The sequence below is a fragment of the Tupaia chinensis genome, unplaced genomic scaffold, assembly GCF_000334495.1.
Source record: "Tupaia chinensis unplaced genomic scaffold, TupChi_1.0 Scaffold144952_1, whole genome shotgun sequence".
Taxonomy (NCBI): Eukaryota; Metazoa; Chordata; class Mammalia; order Scandentia; family Tupaiidae; genus Tupaia; species Tupaia belangeri.
The window spans coordinates 3,744,256-3,764,187 of record NW_006204812.1 but is presented as its reverse complement, the minus strand read 5'-3'; the positions used below and the strand labels follow the sequence as shown (position 1 = coordinate 3,764,187).

Here is a 19,932-nt window from a genome sequence, read left to right as displayed (position 1 = left end):
ATGGTTTTTCAAACTTTGTAACCTTGGCTTATGGTAAGATTACCTATTCTATATTATAACTAAGATATCAACATACACTCATAAAAATAAACCCAAAATTTCACAATACATATCTTTATTACAATATGAATATTTTCTATTCTATCACATATCTATTTGTAAAGTTTACTTATTTATTCACCGAGTGAGACGCAGAGAGAGAGATACAGCATTCCCCAACAGGGTCTTGATGATATAAGCCACCCCCAGCCTCAGCCAGCCTGAATTTGGGCACGTGTGTGACTGGGCGACTGGTGTACTTAGGGAGGTCTTTATACGTGAACCAGCAACCTTCCCACATGGCTCTGCCTCACAGGGTGTTGGCTGAACTCCGTTATCCTTCTATAGCTCCTGCTGTCTGGAAAGTGAGTCCACAGCCCCTAGCCCCCAGCCCCCTTTTGTGTCACTTTGCCTCAGTCAGCCTGGGTTCTCATCTCTGTCCACTCCCTTCATGCACACCATGCTGCAACCTGACTGGCTGCCCTGGCTCTCATATGCCCAGTGACAAACGTACTGCTCTGTTTTTGTTTCGTTCTCACCACTTATGAGGCACAGTAACCCCCACCTCAAATCCTCTCCTAGATACTACTCAGCCTCAGTGGCCTTGATCAAATATTCTCCTTTTCAACAAATATTCTGTTCAAAAAAGCTTTTTCATGAAGAGTTTTTCTGATCTTCCTACTTAGAAGACATCTGTCCTCAAATATCCTGAACATTAGCATATTACCTCAGTTTACCTTCCATTTCTTATCACTTAATCCAGGGACAGGACAGTTACTGTGACAAATAAATTATCTCCTATTCTCCTACCTTCCCTCCAGATTGCATTCTTATGTCTTTAGGATCTGTTCATTCTTATGGAGCCAAATTACAACATGGCTAGCTGTTTTCTAGACTCACAGCATATTAATAGCAATAAATTAGAAGTGTGGAAGAGAAGTGGCTCCTAACACTAACAAAGAAGAGAGAAAGCTGTAAAGTAGACATAAGAAATTTAAAAAATAGGCAAAAAAGAGAACTCTAACACTAGGAATTTGAGGACTGAGTAAAATTCTTCTCGGTACATTTTATTATAAAGTAACACTACTAAGATGACAGTATTATTATCATTGCCATTGAATCAATAAGGAAAAAAATCCTCTATAGTAATATGCATTGTTAAAGAAGACAAATAAGTAAATAATGTATTTTAGACAAACACACACACACACACACTTTATTACAATATGAATATTTTCTATTCTATCACATATCTATTTGTAAAGTTTACTTATTTATTCACCGAGTGAGACGCAGAGAGAGAGATACAGCATTCCCCAACAGGGTCTTGATGATATAAGCCACCCCCAGCCTCAGCCAGCCTGAATTTGGGCACGTGTGTGACTGGGCGACTGGTGTACTTAGGGAGGTCTTTATACGTGAACCAGCAACCTTCCCACATGGCTCTGCCTCACAGGGTGTTGGCTGAACTCCGTTATCCTTCTATAGCTCCTGCTGTCTGGAAAGTGAGTCCACAGCCCCTAGCCCCCAGCCCCCTTTTGTGTCACTTTGCCTCAGTCAGCCTGGGTTCTCATCTCTGTCCACTCCCTTCATGCACACCATGCTGCAACCTGACTGGCTGCCCTGGCTCTCATATGCCCAGTGACAAACGTACTGCTCTGTTTTTGTTTCGTTCTCACCACTTATGAGGCACAGTAACCCCCACCTCAAATCCTCTCCTAGATACTACTCAGCCTCAGTGGCCTTGATCAAATATTCTCCTTTTCAACAAATATTCTGTTCAAAAAAGCTTTTTCATGAAGAGTTTTTCTGATCTTCCTACTTAGAAGACATCTGTCCTCAAATATCCTGAACATTAGCATATTACCTCAGTTTACCTTCCATTTCTTATCACTTAATCCAGGGACAGGACAGTTACTGTGACAAATAAATTATCTCCTATTCTCCTACCTTCCCTCCAGATTGCATTCTTATGTCTTTAGGATCTGTTCATTCTTATGGAGCCAAATTACAACATGGCTAGCTGTTTTCTAGACTCACAGCATATTAATAGCAATAAATTAGAAGTGTGGAAGAGAAGTGGCTCCTAACACTAACAAAGAAGAGAGAAAGCTGTAAAGTAGACATAAGAAATTTAAAAAATAGGCAAAAAAGAGAACTCTAACACTAGGAATTTGAGGACTGAGTAAAATTCTTCTCGGTACATTTTATTATAAAGTAACACTACTAAGATGACAGTATTATTATCATTGCCATTGAATCAATAAGGAAAAAAATCCTCTATAGTAATATGCATTGTTAAAGAAGACAAATAAGTAAATAATGTATTTTAGACAAACACACACACACACACACACACACACACACACACACACACACTGTCTTCCTGTATGGCCCAGGATGGTGTGGCCTCAAATTTACAATCCTTCTGCCTCAGCCTCCCAGGTAGCTGGGACTACAGGCACCACCCTTGGAGTGGACAAATTCTTATCCAATTGGATAAAACTGTCTGACATTTAGTGAGTTGGAGTAATTTGGAAATTTCATTTAGAGAGAAGATATTTTTGCCAGTGAAGCAGAAAAAGGAAGCTCTGTGTTGTACACTTTCCCCAAGGTAGGCCAAATAATATAAAAAATTAAATTTTTAAAGGATCTGATATGCCTTGAATGGGAGAAATTATTATTACTAAATGCCATACAAATTCTTTGGGGAAAATAAAAGTTAAAATACTTAAGGTTCACCCCATGACCCAGGGCAAAGTCCAGGTAAAAGGGCTTTCAACTCATAATCTTCAACTTTATGCAGGTGATTTATTGGAAAGATGGTACATTCCTAAAATACAAAGCCTTGATGATAAGAGAAAGGAGACTCTGGATAGTGGAGCTAGGATGACTACTCCTTTTTTATTTCCATGGCATTTTTCCCTCCTTTCCCCCAAATTGATAGAGCATTGCAGGGTCCCCTGCTCTTTGAGCTGCAACAAAATGAGTCACATGAATCTAATCGTGTACACTGCAGGGACGTGCTGTCATGTCTGCAGGATCTGCCATCATACAAAGGTTGAAAGAGTCTTCTTAGAATCTCTTATGCCCGCAGATTATGTAAGTGTACTGCACCCCAAGATTCCGACAGAGCCAAGGCTGAATCCTGGCAAGGCATTTTTCTCTCACTTTCCTACCTATAAATGAAAGATGGGCTAGACTGTCTCTAATATCGACTTTAGTTCTAAAATCCTACGAGTCTAAGAAGAATTGAGTTTATTGTAAGTCATGACAGCTATGGAACAGTCTTCCAATTGTCTATTTTCTCACACTTCTTTTTAACATTCCCTGTTCTGATCATTATGGTCAAACCATCTGAAGATTTTCCACAATTCTATGTATCAAACTTGGTTTAAAAAAATAATTTAAATACCTGATTTTTTAGAGTAATTATTTTTTTCAGTATATTAAAATACAGGTCAGATATATCTGACATATGCCTTGAGTCTTTTTAAATGATTTAAGAACAAAGTTATCTATAATTAGTTAGAAAAATACTGCAAAGAATGGAACCAAAAGTAAATTAAATAAACCAGCTACTAAACTACACATATGTCCTTAAAATCTTATGGGAGTCAAATATTCCAGTAAAAATAACAGAAGGGATGGAAACACAAGTTTCTTATTATCACACTTCATATGTTATAAAACATAACAGCTAACTTATTTTTGGCAAAATGATTAGGGATTGCAACATTCTGGCTTACACACACTTATTTGATTGTCAAATGCATCTTAAATGGAGCATGTCATGCTAACTTCAGCCATGCAAGCACTGTGTTGTCTTAGAGTAGCCCAGAGACACTGAAATGTCAACACTTTGACAGGGATCACAACGCCAATATTAACTGGCCCAGATGTCTTATGGGGGGGAGGGAAAGTTTTTTTTGGAGTTTTAAACAATTTAGTTAATAGAAACCAGATAAAGGTTTTGAAAAATAAAATCATACAGATGTTCACTACTTCACTCCCTAAAAGATGACCTTTATGGACAATTTATTGTACATGTTATTTTCTAGGATACACCTCTAGATAAAAGAGAGTTTCATGTGCCTCTCTGAACAGTCTATAACCACAGTATGAGATATGTCTCCACAACAGACTAGGTTAAGCTCACGTTTCATCTTTTTTCCCCTTTTCGCCACCTTTCCTACAAGCACAAGGACACCTAAAGGCAGGGCAATAATTACGAAGTCATGAGGCTTCAGAAGCTGTAAGGTGGTGCATTAACCTTAAGATGCATCATGTCTCTTTCCCAACAGATACTGTGAATGCAGGCCCCACAAAGAGGAAAGGCTCCAGATGACTGTGTTGACCAACTCTTTTCAAATACACAGAGAAGCCACACACTGCATGTAAAAAGGACCTGGTACAAACTAAAGCAAAAAGGAGATGGCTGGCCCCATAGCACAGAGGTTAAGCTTTGTGTGGAGGGAGCTGGATCTCACATGGCTGAGATTATGGTTTAAGTCCTGTGGTTTAAATCCAGGCCCTGGAGGGGCCAGCAGGTGGTGTGGTGGTTAAGGTGCTGGACTCCCACATAGCTGACAGCGGTTTGAGTACCAGACCTGGTAGCTTTCTTTCTTTCTTTCTCTTTTTCTCTGGTGAGCATATGTGCCCTGCAGCAAATTAAAAATAATAATGAGGATAAAAATATTAAATAAATAACTTTTAAAATTCCTACTTTAAAAACATTCTAGGCACGTGCTTATGCATACCTGGGATTCTGATGGAATGACGGGATGGAGAGGACTGTGCTGTGACCATGTCCATCTCACCGAGGGGCTCTGAGCTTCTCTCTCTCTCTGGCACGTGCACATGCCCTTGGGCATTAAAATAAAACAAAACACAAAAAATCTAAAAGCACCCATATGTGATTAAATTAATAGACTGTGAAGAACTCAGAAATTAATATTTTCTTTCCTATGTTCTAGAATAAAAACATTATTTCAAATACACAAGTTCCCTTTTTAATGTTTTTAACTTTTTAAATACCTGGAATAACCAATAACCAAAAATCACATTTCTTATGAGTTTGCTACATTTATTTGACAGGACCAACTACTACCTACACTAGAAAATAATTTCAGTACTTTAATTTATGCATTTTGTATAGCCACATGCTTGACTGTACACCAACCACATAAGTGAAATCCTAACCTAGTGCTTTTTTTTTTTTTTTTGCTATAGGGTGCATGTACTCAGTAGAGACAGAGAGAAAGAGGGAAAGTGAGAAAGCAGTCACCAGGAGGGATGTCCACACAACAGTCCCTACTCCACCACTCTCCTCTTGGGATTTTGGACACGCATGCACATGTACCTGGTGTGTTTTTCAAGCCACTGGGGCCAGGACTCACACCATGCTGCCACCCACGTGGGACCCAGTTGCTTGTGTGGGATCCAGTCACTTCTACCTCTGCACCATCTGCTGGTCCCTCACCTAGTATTTTTGTCCTTGTGTAATTCCATCCTCTTCAATCTGGCCTGGACCTAGTGATTTGTTGCTATGACAGAATGCAGCAAAGTGATGGGATGTCACTTTTGTGATAAGGTTACCACCTGTAGTGTCCATCTTGCCAGCAGACTCTCTCTGGCTCTTGTCCCAGGCTTGCTTCAAATTAGAGAGGTGACATACAAGGACAGTGGCCACTACCTAACAGCCAGAGATGAAGGAAGGCCTTCAGTCCAACAATGCTCAAGGAATTGAATCCTGCCAATGACCACTGAACGAGCTCAGAAGCAAAGTTCTCTCAGTTCAGGTCTTTAGTGAGACCGCAACCCTGAAAGATACCTTGACTACAACCTTGTGATAGACCCTGAGGCAGAGGACTCACTAAACTGTGGCCAGATTTCTGACCAGGAACTGTGAGAAGAATAAATCTGTACTGTTTTCACACTGCTAATTTTTGGGATAATTTGACACATAGCAGTAGATGACTAATACAGTGGTTAACCTAACAACTGAGCTGGTTACTCATCCTAGTGTCATTTCTAGAAAGCCAACAATAGCTAATACATAGAACTTTTAAGTTGTAGGTACTTTTTAAAAATTTTATTTTTAAAATTTTTTTATGGAAGAGAGAGGCATTTTTGACAGTGTCGCACTATTGCTAATCGTCTGCCCCAACATCCCTGTTAGCTAAAATTACAGGTGTGCACTAGCACACCTGGCCTGTTCAGGTCAGTCTGGGCTCTGAACCTGGGTCACCTATGAGGCCCAGTCTCACACATATCCTTCTACAGCCTGTACTTACACGAGATGGCAGTTACCACATCTACTGGTTAGTCTGTCTTCGCCATTTAGACTCCTGGCTCTCTGTCTTATTCACTGGGATGTCTTATGTTTGTTAAATGAAGAAGTAAATGATCTAGTGAAATGCATCCACTCTATGGGTCATTTCAATGATACATGTTAGTGAAAGGACAAGTTTTGTTTTTAGTCTGCTACAGTTTGCTTGTTTTCCTGGGCACTTTAAATAGGTCTCTGTGTCTACACTGCCTCACTTAGTCCCTGAATAAATGAATGAATGTGTATCTTAGAAAGGCTGCCAAGCTATAGAAAGGATCCAGGACTGACGACTTAGTGTTCCACAAAGACAGCTGTTTGCCTTTCAATGATGATGATAATGAGGATGACACATTTTCTTCCTTCTGGAAGGAGGCATGAATATTTGCAAAATATTCTCTCCCAATAGAGACATAATTTTGTTAGGTCTTACCTGGTTACTGCTGTTAAATAATACTTTATGAAAGATGCCCAAGTCATATTTAACAGAACACCAGATAACCTTAAATTTTTTTTTTCTTTTTTTTTTTTGAGAGGTTTTTTTGTTATAGGGTGCATGCGCTCGCCAGAAAGACAGAGAGAGACAGAGAGACAGAAAGCGAGAAATCACCCCCCAGAGGGGATGGCCACACTGCAATCCCTTCTCCTCTCAGGATCTTGGGCACGCACGCACACGTGCCTGGCATGAGTTTAAGCCGCCGCATATGGGACTCGAACTGTGGTCGACTACGTGGGAGTCCAGCAACATAGCCATTACGCTAACTGCTGGTCCCAAGGTAACCCTAAATTTGAAGGCATATAGTCAGACAATGCCTACCTTTCTCAGTATTATTCTTTGAAACATTATGGGAATTTCAGAAATATGTACTCACATGTAATACACTGTAAAGTTATATGTAATCCAATGTAATATAAAGAAGATTATGATGACAATAAAAAATAAAAAACAAAAAAAAGAAAAAAAAAAAGAAATATGTACTCACACAGCCCATAGCAACATGGAGATAAGGATAAAGGCAGTTCCCAGGATCCCTCTACCTACTCTATGTATCAGTTAAACAAAAGACTAAGAGCAAAGAAAAGCTGAGGAAGATTTGTGCAAGTGTGTACGTGGGCACCCACGGTAACCCCTGCGGAGTACTTACTGGGAGCTCAGGGGCATGCTTCAAAATCTGAAGAGAAAAGTAGCACCCTACTGAGTGGCCAATGAGCACAAGCTTCACTTCTTCTGGCACATGAGCTCTCAGGAAAGCTAGTTTGTGTTCTACTTGACCATGTAGTCCATAGACGTCCTTAATTTCTTGAGCACTTGGATCTAAAAGCAAAAACATGACCATGTTTTCATTTACCAAGTCAAAGCACAGTCGAGCAGCAGGTTCTATACCCCTGATTCAAATAACTGCAGATGACAAGTATTAAATAAATAAATAATGATACAAAATTTAAAAATATTTAAATATAAACAAAAATATCTATATATCATGTATTTTATATGTATATTACTTGTAAATATTATAAGTAAGCTAGAGAAGTCTGAAAGTATACTAGAGAATGTACATAGGTTATAAGCAAACACCATGTCATTTTATGTAAGGAACATGAGCATCTGAGGATCTTGGTATCCACAAGGAATCCTGGGACCAAATCCCTGTGTGTACTAAAGGATTGTAATCGCTTCATTGGAAATAAAAATCTGTAATAATAATAATAATAATAATAATAATAATAAGGATTATAGCAGCAACCATTTACCAAAAGCCTACAGCATAAGTTATGCTATTAGGCACATCAATCAATCCTTGGAAAGGAAATATCCTCATCTTCACGTTATAGGTGCATGTTCCACCACCCAGAGGACATTAGGTAACAGACTGAGGGTCAAAGACCTAATAAGTAGGAGAGGTGAGATTTAGACCTAGGTTTGGTAGTCCTCAAAGCCCATGAATGTTCAGCTACCCTATGAATTACTACTAGCTGAGGGGACTAGTTCTCCAATTTGAGCATACATCAGAATGTCCTGGAAGGGTGGTTAAATCAGACTGCTAGAACCAGAGCTTCTGATTCGACAGGTCTGATCTGGGGTCCAAGAATTTTAATTTCCAGGTTTCCTGCAGATGTTGATGTGCTGATCCCAGGACCATGCATTGAGAATCACTGGTTTAGGATAACTTAAATCGTTAATAGGCAACTAACTAAGAATGGTTATGACATTGCATCATTATTCTAAATAATCTTTGTTAAAAGAACTCAGACTTAAAGACTTAAATTGATATGTTGTAACTACTCCTTTTCATCAGCACAGTTCTGACCTGAAATATCCGTCCTTCCTGTCCAAACTGAACTGTTTTCTAGATGCTTCAAGGACTAATTAAAACTCTACCTAGTAAATTTTCAAGAAAAATGAATGAGCCCTCATCTGTGCTTAAACAGTAGTTGACTCTGATGACAGCACTTTGTCAAACTTGTCTATTGCCTGTTCCTCTCTGAGCCTGTGAGTTCCTGGAAGGCAAGGCCCATCTTTTCATCTCTGTATCCTCTTTGACTAATATACAGTCAATATTATTGTTGAGTAAAATCTGATTAACATTCACAAGACGACCTCTAAGGATGTGCTAGCTCTAATATTCTATGAGTATGGAAAACTTCAATGAGTTTGCCCTATGAATCCAATAACAGGGTATATAATAGGTTGTTCGAAAAGTCATGAAGTATTTTCTATTCAAAAATGCATCATGACTTTTCCCAAAACCTGATATTTCAAACTATCACAAAGTAGTCAATTGCTCCCTAAAATATGAACCACGGGAGTACTACATTTTTTGCTTTTATGACTCCTGCATAGTATTGATGTTCACTATAAGCAGCGAGGGTCACTCAAAAGGCACCCAAAACTTATTATCAAAGACTACTCTTCAGTGTTGGGTCCACATTTTGTTCTCTTTTTCTTCAGTGCGCGTCTCCCCTTCCTAATCTAAGTCTGATTCATTCTCCAACTTGTACCAAGGGTTATCTCCTCTGATAGGCCTTCTGAGTCAATATGTGAGAAATAAAGTAGTCTTCCTTTCAGTTCTACAACATCCCCTGTTTACCTCACCACACTATTCCAATTTATTCCCGTTTTCTAATTTCGTGCCTGTTCATCTCTGTTCCCCAAAGTCTGGCATACACTTATTGAAGAGCTTTTCACTGGATCAGTGAGGCTTATGTCCCTATTTTTGTGATACTACTAACCTGTCAGGTAAGACATATTCAGCCCTAACTCTTCTTGCCAGGTAAGCCTAGGACTCATTGTCCACTTAACGACAAAGTTAAACAAAAAACAATTGGGAAGAAACTAAATCTGGAAACTGACTTTGGTAGAGTTCCTACTGGCTCCAAATCCAAATTTTTACTTATTAACAAATAAAAAGTATTATATTTAGGTTTGACTAGTTAATACTCTGTTACTCACAATATGTCTGCTCAAATCACTCTGTCCTAAAGAGATCACAGTGTTCTCTGATTACACACCCTCCTAATACCTATAATACTTGGAACTCAAGTTCTTCAAAATGCACAGCATTTGGAAATGTGCAAGTCTCGGTGTCACTGGTATGTCCAGGTGTAGTACCCAGATCACGAACCTCTGAGACAAGACTAAACCCTGGCTTGACACCTCTATAATTGTGTAACTTAACGTTCTTTTCCGAGGACGGCTGCTTAGATGTTTGCCATAAACTGTCTGATAAACAAAACTTCTCACTGCTAGTATTTCAATTCCTATTGTTTAAATCCTCCCTCAAATATATGCCAAGAACATCTGCATGGTTAGAATGAAGAGAAAGAAAATGAGCTAAATATAATAAATACTTTAAAACTTCACTGACACTAGAAATAAGGGCCTAAAACACTACATTTCAGATGAACATTAATGAACTGGTAATTCAGAAGAATATTCAGATGAATTTAAGATCTGACTTTACCTCTGAAAATTGCTCAGTAGTTCTCTGAAATTACATACTCCTTGTTGGTATGTGCTGAAGAAATGAGATTAATGAGGAAAGCAACTTCTATAAATAATCAATAATAGAACCTTTAAATGTGCTCTCTGGACATTATTTTACTAGCAAGAACAAAAAGTTAAAAGATCATCTACCCGATTCTATATTTTCATTCCTATTACTATTTTAACTTGAAAAAAATGCTAATCATTAACTTACTGTCTGTAAGGTGCAGTAAAAAATTATACTCAACTGTATCAAAACCCGAAGAATGATAATATGGAAATCTTTCATAACATTATTCCCAGAGGGAAAATGTACTCCAAGTTACAATCAACTAAGCACGTTTAAAACACTTGTTTCTGAACTGAGAACGGCCTGAATTGATAGATGATGATCCAACTCACCACACCATTACCAATAAATGGTTGTGAATACGACACCGACAATTTCTCCTTAGAACTCAGACCTAATTTTTAGGTCCATTTCTACTGAAATTCACTTCCTAGTTCATTTACTGACTGTAGAATTTATTTCAAAATGTAAATATAATCTGTACCAAACCACTTCATGCAGGAATTAAATAATATTAGCATTTCATATTTTCTAATTATTCAGTTTTTAAAATTGTTGTCAATTTTAGATTAATTTTAGATGTGTCCCTTTCAGCCTCAGGGCATAGGTAAATCTGTCACCTCTAATTTTCTTTCATTTTCCCTGAACTAAACTGATTTCTCTGTTAGAAAACCATGACTAATTTGGCCATGGCTAATATTGAAAATACAGATAAAAATACAATATACCACCCTTGCCTCCGAGAAGATCACAGGGTAGTAAGAGGAAACAGACACAGGCACAGATGAAAACACAATTATAGGGGCAGTAGGTGGGTGTGGAGGTTAAGGCACTGGACCCCACAGGGCTGACTGCATGGTTCGAGCCCTGAGACTTGACTGACCGACTATTTCTGCCTTGGACTCATGTAGCCATTCCATCTTCCTTCTATGAGTCTATGCTATTCCCAGTTCTGCTAGAGTGAAAGCTCTGCTGGGTTTTCTCCTTCTTTCCATTTGGAGGGCTGCAGTAGGAGCAGTTTATAGTTTCTTTGAATAACCATGACCTAAATCCATCATTACTTGCAAGACTGTATAACTCTTTAGGTGGCTATTATCTGCTAAAATTAAACCAGTATGTATGATTTCTAGTTTTTGTTTTATATTTTTTGAGCAAATGACTTGAAATAGTTGATAATGAATTTGCCTTCAAGTAAGCTGACTCCAGAAAATCAAAGCCAGAAAGCATTTTATACTTCTAATTCCTCAAATTTTCTTTTCACACTTTTTTCCCCCTTGAATCATCTACTTCTGACATTGGTAAACATCTGTTCTCCCAATTATACTCAATTTATGATTGTGATAATGTGGTGTAACTATAATATTATTTCCAACTGTTCTTAATTTTAACATGTGGCTAATATGAGGCAAAGCATACTTTCAACATTTGATGTGCCATTCTAGCTTACACCGTTTCTCTCAATGCCTACATAGTTTTCACACCATACTTTGCATGTCAGAAAGCCTAGACCTTAGGAAAAGACTCTTGCATGGCAGATAACACATTTGTCCTGCCTATCTAAGGCAATCCACTGTAGCGTGCATAACCTCCAATATGGAAACCAGATGAAAGCAGAACTGTTCTGGTTGGATGGCAGGCTGGTAAAGCCCAGAGCCCTACTCAGCCTTCACACAACTCCTGGGATACTCAGATGGAACGTCACGAACCTAAAAGGTGGAGCCTGGCACTTCTACCTCTTTGCATTTTCCTGCAGCACCACACAAAATAACCTAGGAGGTTGCCAAGAAATCCATCGTGATGATGAGTGGCCCTTCCCCCTCTTGAAACCACAGCTTCCTTGGGCCCTGAGATCGCCCTTTGGGCTGATGCCTCTAGATGGCACTGTTCTCATTAGGTAGCAAAGAACCCAGGCTAATTACTAAGGTACGGCCTCAACAGTACAAAGCAGCCCAAACAGTATGAGCACACTCAAAGTAAGGTTATAAGTAACAAAATGTAAATTTCAAATAAGAATTAAACGCACTTCTTAGAAATTCAGACACACAACAGATATTTGCTACTGGTCTCCTCATCAATGTTCATTGGTAAAGATTTAGGGCAGTGGTTGATTTGAAAAGGTGGTCGCAGGGCCAGCCAGTATCAACATTACATGGGAACTCCAAAAAAAAAAAAAAAAAAAAGAAACATTACATGGGAACTTAGAAATGCAAATTCCCACCCCAGCTTTTCTGAATCAACACTCAGGAGGTAACCATCTGTGTATAAGTCCTCCAGGTGATTCTGATGCATCCCAGTGTTTGAGAACTGCTGGTCCACGGTGATCTCTCAAACTTTGAAAGTTGTTATTCGCATTGTACTTAAATATCTGCTTTTGTTTTTAGTATGACCTTTTATTTATTTATTTTTTAGTTTTTTACCATAGGGCATCTACATTTTCCAGAGAGAGAAAGTGAGAGGGAAAGTGAGAGATCACCCCCAGGGAGGATGGCCACCCACAATCCCTTCTTACCCATTCTCCTGTCAGGGCTTAGGGCACACATGCACATGTGTCCAATGTGATTTTCAAACTACTGGGTCCGGGACTTGAACTATGTGATCAGCCATGTGGCAGTCTAACACCTCCACCACTACATTTAACATGACTTTTGATAGCTCATAGTGTTAGTTGTATGCTGCTCTATTTAAATAATTCAACCCACAGCTTCTCTAGTGCGGATGGCTTTTCTCACCAAGTAAAAATGTGGGAATAAGACATGCTAGCTACTTACTCCCCATTACAAAATTTGAACACAACAAAAGGAGAGGCATTATCTTTCACTGAGTACCTGGTGGTGTTTCCACTGCCTCCTAGCTCCCTTTCTCTTTGGTCTATCCCTTCTGTTGGCAGAGTTCAGATAAGATTAGAATACCCAGCAGCTTTTAGACATACAGCACATTAAACAAGCCTGTTTTCTAGGAAGAAATTGTTTAACGTCTTTTCTCCAAACATAAGACAGCAAAAGCATGTTCTAAGCGGACATGTAAATTTCCTGACAGTGGATAAACTATGATATTAACTTCCAAATCTGGGGCATATAGGAAGAAACAACTAAAACCAATAAAGACATAGCTTTAAAGTTATTTCACAGCATTGGAGCAAATATCTGCTATACTTTTTTTGGGGAAAGAGAGAGAGGTTTTTTTTTTTTTTTTTTTTTTTTGGGGGTGTTTTCCCCTGGGGGGCATTGCCTCCCCAGATTTTTTTTATGCGCTCACCAGACAGACAGAGAGAGACAGAGAGACAGAAAGCGAGAAATCACCCCTCAGGGGGGATGGTCACGCCACAATCTCTTCTCCTCCATTCTCCTCTCGGGATTTTGGGCACACACGCACATGCGCCCGGTGTGAGTTTTAAGCCACCAGGTCCAGGACGCGAACCGCGGTCGACTACGTGGGAGTCCAGCGACATAGCCATTACACTAACTGCTGGTTCCCAGAGAGAGGTATTTTTGACAGGGTCTTACCATGTTGTAATCCTCCAGCCCCAGCCTTCTAGTTAGCTAGGATTACAGGTGCACACTACCATACCTAGCCTGTTTAGATTGGTCCAGGAACTGGACCATGTCTCCCATGTGTCCCCAACCTTGTACCATGGTGTCCCACAGCTTGTACCACTGCAGCTGGGCCTCTACTATACATTTTATTTCATTTTAGTCATTTCTAATATGGCAGTTGTTGAAATAAATATCTTTAATTAAGGCAATACAATTTGCATGTTCAGTTTCATTTCACTATTTTTTAAAAATCTTTTGCTACTTGGAAGTCAATATTCACTTATCTTTCAAAATACATCTTTTTTAAAAAAAGATTTTTGTCATAGGGCAAGGGCACTATTTGAGAGAGACAGAGGGAGACACTGAGAGTAAAAGTGAGAAATTACCTCCCCCGGGGGAAGGCCATGTCACAATCCCTTCTCCATTCTCCTCTCAGGATTTTGGGTATACACGCATATATGCCCAGATGGTTTTCAAAGTTGCCATGTCTGGGACTAAAACCATGGATGGCCATGTTTGGGTTCAGCAACTTAGCCAAGATGCTACCTGCTGGCCCCCAAAACACCTAATTCTAATAAAATGTGTTTTTAAATTTTTTTTAAAGACGTTGTTTCTTGCCTTAGGGTGTATGCGTTCACCAAAGAGAAAGAGAGACAGACACAGTTAAGAGAAAAAATGAGAATTTCCTCTCCTGGCGGGGGATGGCCATGCCACAATCCCTTCTCTTTAATTCTCGTTCCAAGGTCTTGGGCATGCATACACATGTGCCTGGTATGATTTTTGAAGTCACTGGGTCTGGAATTTGAACCATGGTTGGCCAAGTAGCAGTCATCTGTTGGTCCCGTGTTTTTAATTTTTTTTTTTTTTTAGAGAGAGATTTTTGCTGTAGTGCACATGTGCTTGCCAGAGAGACAGAAAGACAGAAAGCGAGAAATCACCCTCCAGAGGGGATGGCCACACTGCAACCCCTTCTCCATTCTCCTCTTGGGATCTTGGGCACGTGCACCTGTGCCCAGTGTGAATTTCAAATCGCTGGGTCTTGAACCACGGTCAACTACGTGGGAGTCCAACAACATAACCATTACCCTATCTGCTACTCCCCATAGTTGATTATTAGTTAGTAAATAAAGGAAGAAAGTCACAGATTGCTTGATCTACCCAAATTCTTTAAAAAAAATAACCTGTAGAAGTGTTAGAATGTCTTAAAAATTTCTAAAATCGGGGCTAGCAGGTGGTATAGTGGTTACATCTGGATTCCCACATGGCCAACTTGATTCAAGTCCTGGACCCAATGACTTAAAACTCATGCCAGATGCACATGTGTGTGTGCCCCAAACCCCCAGAGAATGGAAGAGAAGGATTTGTGGCATGGACATCTCCCTGGGTAGTGATTTCTTACTTTCTCTCTTACTGTCTTTGTCTCTCTGTCTCTCCAGCAAGTACACATGCCTCAACACAAAAATCTCTTAAAAAAATTTCTAAAATTACCAAAATGTGGCACCATGGGACTAATGCCAACAAACAGAGATTTCCGTTGGTGTAACTTTAGCAGACTTTCTAGAAATGTGAACACCTACCCACTGTAAAAGAAAGGACATGTTAGCAAGGACTTACCCTCTGATGTAAGAATCTTCTTGTCTTTGGGGGCTAAGATGTGTCCAGCATGACTAATAACCCACACTGGAAAGCGTCTGTTTGTCAAAGAGTACAAAGCCTTCGCAAATGGCACATAAAAGGTAGGAAAGCCTGGGTTACCTAAGAAAAGAATCACAGACTTTAGATTAATTGAAGAAATAAACCCACAAAACTGGAAAAGAAAGGTCTATGTTTCCTCGTACTTGGCTCTGCAGATCTAGTGCCATTCACATGTGTACTTTAACTTTAATGCCCTTTCTGTCTTAAGTTTGGGAATGACCACTTAGAACATTTCTATTCCTGCTCTGTTCTTCAATCTCTTCAAATAAATTCTTCCTCCTTGTTCCTCAACCTACTAAATGAAATCATCAATCATATACCAGATGCTCAGTTCTAAACACTAGGATTCACCCTTGGTTTCTCTCTGATCTTTGCATCCAATTAACCAATGGGGTCTGTCAAATAAGCTTTCAAAATCCAACTCAGATGTGTGTGTCCACTTCTCTCCATTAGTGAATACCCCTGCCCACGAGGTTTTCTATGATGGCCTCCTGACAGATCTCCCTACTCTTGTCCCCTTGGAATCCATTCTTCAGTGTCCCTGAAGAGAGATCCTGTCATCATGACATCAAACCATAGCAATTCCCTACTTACACACCCTTCAGTGGCTTTCCACTGTCATCTACATAGTCTCAAATCATTAATAATGCATATAAGCCCTTCAACATTTGACCAGGCTCAGATTTTTTTTTTCATCATGAATCTATAAAAAAGACTAGCCAAGTCAATGTAAGAATTATGTACAGAAAAATTTTATCTTTTCAGTGTTTCCTTGTCATTTATCACAAATCTATGCATTATAAATAGATGTATAGTTTGATCTTTTGGAGAAAGATCATGAACTAATACCTATAGATTTTTCTCGTGCATGTATAGAAGGTATTTTTGACATGAATTTGCCATAGAGAAACAACACAAATGATCTTTTTTTTTTTTTTAAAAAAAAGATTCAATCTGATACAGACATAGGGGGAAAATGCATTGAAATAGGGATTTTATCTTGCAAGTATCGCCTATATGAAGTTCATTTCCATTAATATCTATTTCACCAATTTATCAATTTCTTCATGCTCGTAGGTTTTCTCCTCTTTGGAATGATGTGACATAGTCTGGGGCACTGATGTAAATAACCACAGCCATCCGTGTCAAATGTCACTGATTTCTTCCCTGCTCTTCAATCATCTTTTAGTTTTCTAGACAGGCAGTTCAGAGTGTAGACTCTGGACAGACTGGGCTAGAATCCTGTTTTGCCTTTTACCAACTGTGTGAGCTTTGGCAAGTCATTTAACCCTTCTGTACCTCGATGTCCTTATCCATGAAAGGGGGTAATAATCATACTAGTTTCGTGTGTAGATAATGTCAGTTAATATACATAGAGCACATCGACACTGTCGGAAACATAGTAAACATGGTGTGAATGCTAGCAATCCAATCTTGGGCATCAACATCTAGCCATAATGGGAATATACAGTGACCTTATCATCCATACGGTTATTTTACTAGTGCTCTGGCTCAGCGACCCAAGGCTCAGATTTTTTTTTTTTTTTGGCGATGGTTCTATTGTCATCTTTGTCAAATAAGGCGCAAACTTCCCCCAGCGCAGTAATATGCAATTTGGCCAGCTTACGGGCCACTGTGCAGCTACAGAGGAAAGAAGGCAGGAGGAGCACAGCGGCACAGGGGCTGTAACCTCTATGGGGCTGTGGAAGGCAAGGCTTCATGTTTTGTAAGTTTCTATCTTCAGTAAGTTTGGAATTACTTATTTATTTGTTTGTTCTTAGGCCGTGTGCATTTACCAGAGAGAGACAGACAAAGGGCAAATGATATCACTCCCCAGATGGGACGGCCACATAGCAATCCCCTCTCCTCTATTCTCCTCTCAGGATTTTGGCCACACATGCACATGTGCTCAGCATGGTTTTCAAGCTACTGGGTCCCAGACTCGAACCCTGGTCGGCTGGGAATCCAGCGCATTAACCGCCATGCCACCCGCAGCCCCCAAGTTCAGAATTTTTTTTTCGTATAAAGCACAAAGAAGCCCTCCAACTTCTTTCCAAATGACTGGCCAAATGTCTCAAGACCATTTATTACATAATTTATTCTTTCTGTATTTATTTGAAATGTCATCTGATTAAAAATAAATTTTTATAGTCATTTGCTAATTCTGATGTCAAGGAATTCTGTTTATGTTTTCCTTTGGGTTTTTTTTTTTTTGGTCTGCCACTACTACACTTAAAAAAAAAAGAATTATTTATTTAATTTTATTTATTATTGTTATTTTAAAAATTTGCTAGAGGGTATGTGTGCTCAACACACACACACACACACACACACAGAGAGAGAGAGAGAGAGAGAGAGAGAGAGAGAATGTGAGCAAGCACACCACAAGGACTCAAATGGCAGTTGGCCATGTGGGAGTGCAGCACTCTAACCACTACACCATCTGTTGGCCCTCATGTTGTCTTAATTACTACATTAAAAAAAAAATAAACTTAATATTTCAGTAACTGGTGGTCAAATTCCTTCTCTTTATTTTTCTAAGTTTCTGAAGCTAGTCTCATAAACTTTAGGATTATTTTTCACTAGCTTTCGATTTTTTGAAAATCTCTGGGACTCTGATCAAAATTTCATCTTAAACTTACTTTAGGAAGAATATATATATACTGAGTATAACCTTATAGAAATATGTTAGGACTCATATTCAAATGTTTTATGTCACTCAGGTAAGTCCTACAGATTTCTGCATATGGCTAAAAAATAGTAACAGCTGATATTACTAAGTGCTACAACTTATTCGATGCCAGGTAGTGTTAATGTGCTTAACACGTGTTAACTTGTTTAGTCCTCGTATGGGGCAGTACAATTACTACTTCCATTTTATGGATGAGGAAGCTGAGGTTCACAAGTTAAATAACTTGCCTAAGTTCACACATGGTGCTTGATAAATACTGGATGACTAAAAGAATATAAAAAAAATAATAACACTGAATTTTAAAAAGCATAAATGGCCTGGTGTGGGGTCCTCTGTGCACTTAGTTCTGGTTAATCTTACATAGCTCTTTAAGGTCATTGGGATGACTCTTAGGGATAATGAGTGGCCAGCTACTTGCACAATTCTTGACACACAGTAGGCACTAAATAATGGTACACATTAATACTATAATTATTATTACAGTTAAAAAACATTTTAATATTAAGGAGACACCGAAAATAACAACTACAAGATTAAACGCAATAGTTAACATTGGCAGGATATACAAATGTTGGAAACATAAAGATTCAAAAAAGTTTATTAGGTAACTATCTAATTTAAAATGCTCTACTTTGGGGAGTTTGTGATGTTCTTAGTATGCTGTCATATTTTTAAGGTATAACTTGTTATGATTTACTTTCTCATTTGAAATAAGTATGCATTGCCATTAGAAATAAGTGAATTTTTCCCTACCAAATTAACTTTTTTTTTTTTGAGAGGGTTTTGCTACAGGGCGCATGCGCTTGCCAGAAAGACAGAGAGAGAGAGAGAGACAGAAAGCGAGAAATCACCCCTCAGTGGGGATGGCCACGCCGCATTCCCTTCTCCTCCATTCTCCGTTCAGGATCTTGGGCATGCGTGCACACGTGCTCAGCATGAGTTTAAGTCACCGGGTCCAGGACGCGAACCGCGGTCAGCTACATAGGAGTCCAGTGACATAGCCATTACACTAACTGCTGGTCCCTCAAATTAACTTATTTTGAAGTCTTATTTATTAGACCAGACTGGTACTAGAGGTAGAAGGGGTAGTGGATTTGGTACCAACGTGGACAGAGGCCCCTGCCTTAGGAGGTAAGGTGCTACTTACCTCCACTAGAAGGTTTCTGTAATGACCAATGTTGTTATTTTCTTAGTACTCAGATACTTCAGGTATACACCAGGGACGAGGGGGTAGGAAAATAGGGAGATGTTGGTCAAAGGATAAAATTTCAGTTAGATAGGAGGAATAAGTTCAAAAGATCTAGTTTATACATAGTGACAATCGTTAATAACAATGTATTATAGTCTTAAAAATTGCTAAGAGAACAGATTTTAAGTGTTCTCTCCACAAATAGATGATAAGTATGTGGGGTAATAAACATGCTAACTAGATTGATTTAATCATTCCACAATGTGTACAGACATCAAAACATCATGTTGTATACCATAAATGAATACAATTTTTATCTCTCGAAAATATATATCCAGAGTAGAGCTTTTTATTTCCATGTTTTTGCTACAGAGTGTGTGCTTGAGACAGAGAAAGGGAAA

General features: G+C 39.0%; 1 protein-coding gene across 4 annotated transcripts in view; it reads right to left on the bottom strand.

Moving 5' to 3' along the window:
• LDAH (lipid droplet associated hydrolase) overlaps positions 1-19,932 on the bottom strand; it is a 115,345-nt gene that overhangs the window by 76,057 nt on the left and 19,356 nt on the right. For all 4 annotated transcript variants that reach the window (XM_027767936.1, XM_006167660.3, XM_006167661.3 and 1 more), the window contains 2 exons: positions 15,570-15,710; positions 7,513-7,682 (listed from right to left, as the gene is read on the bottom strand). In XM_027767936.1, coding sequence (XP_027623737.1) covers positions 7,513-7,682; positions 15,570-15,710 — 311 coding nt within the window. The remainder of the gene's footprint in view (positions 1-7,512; positions 7,683-15,569; positions 15,711-19,932) is intronic.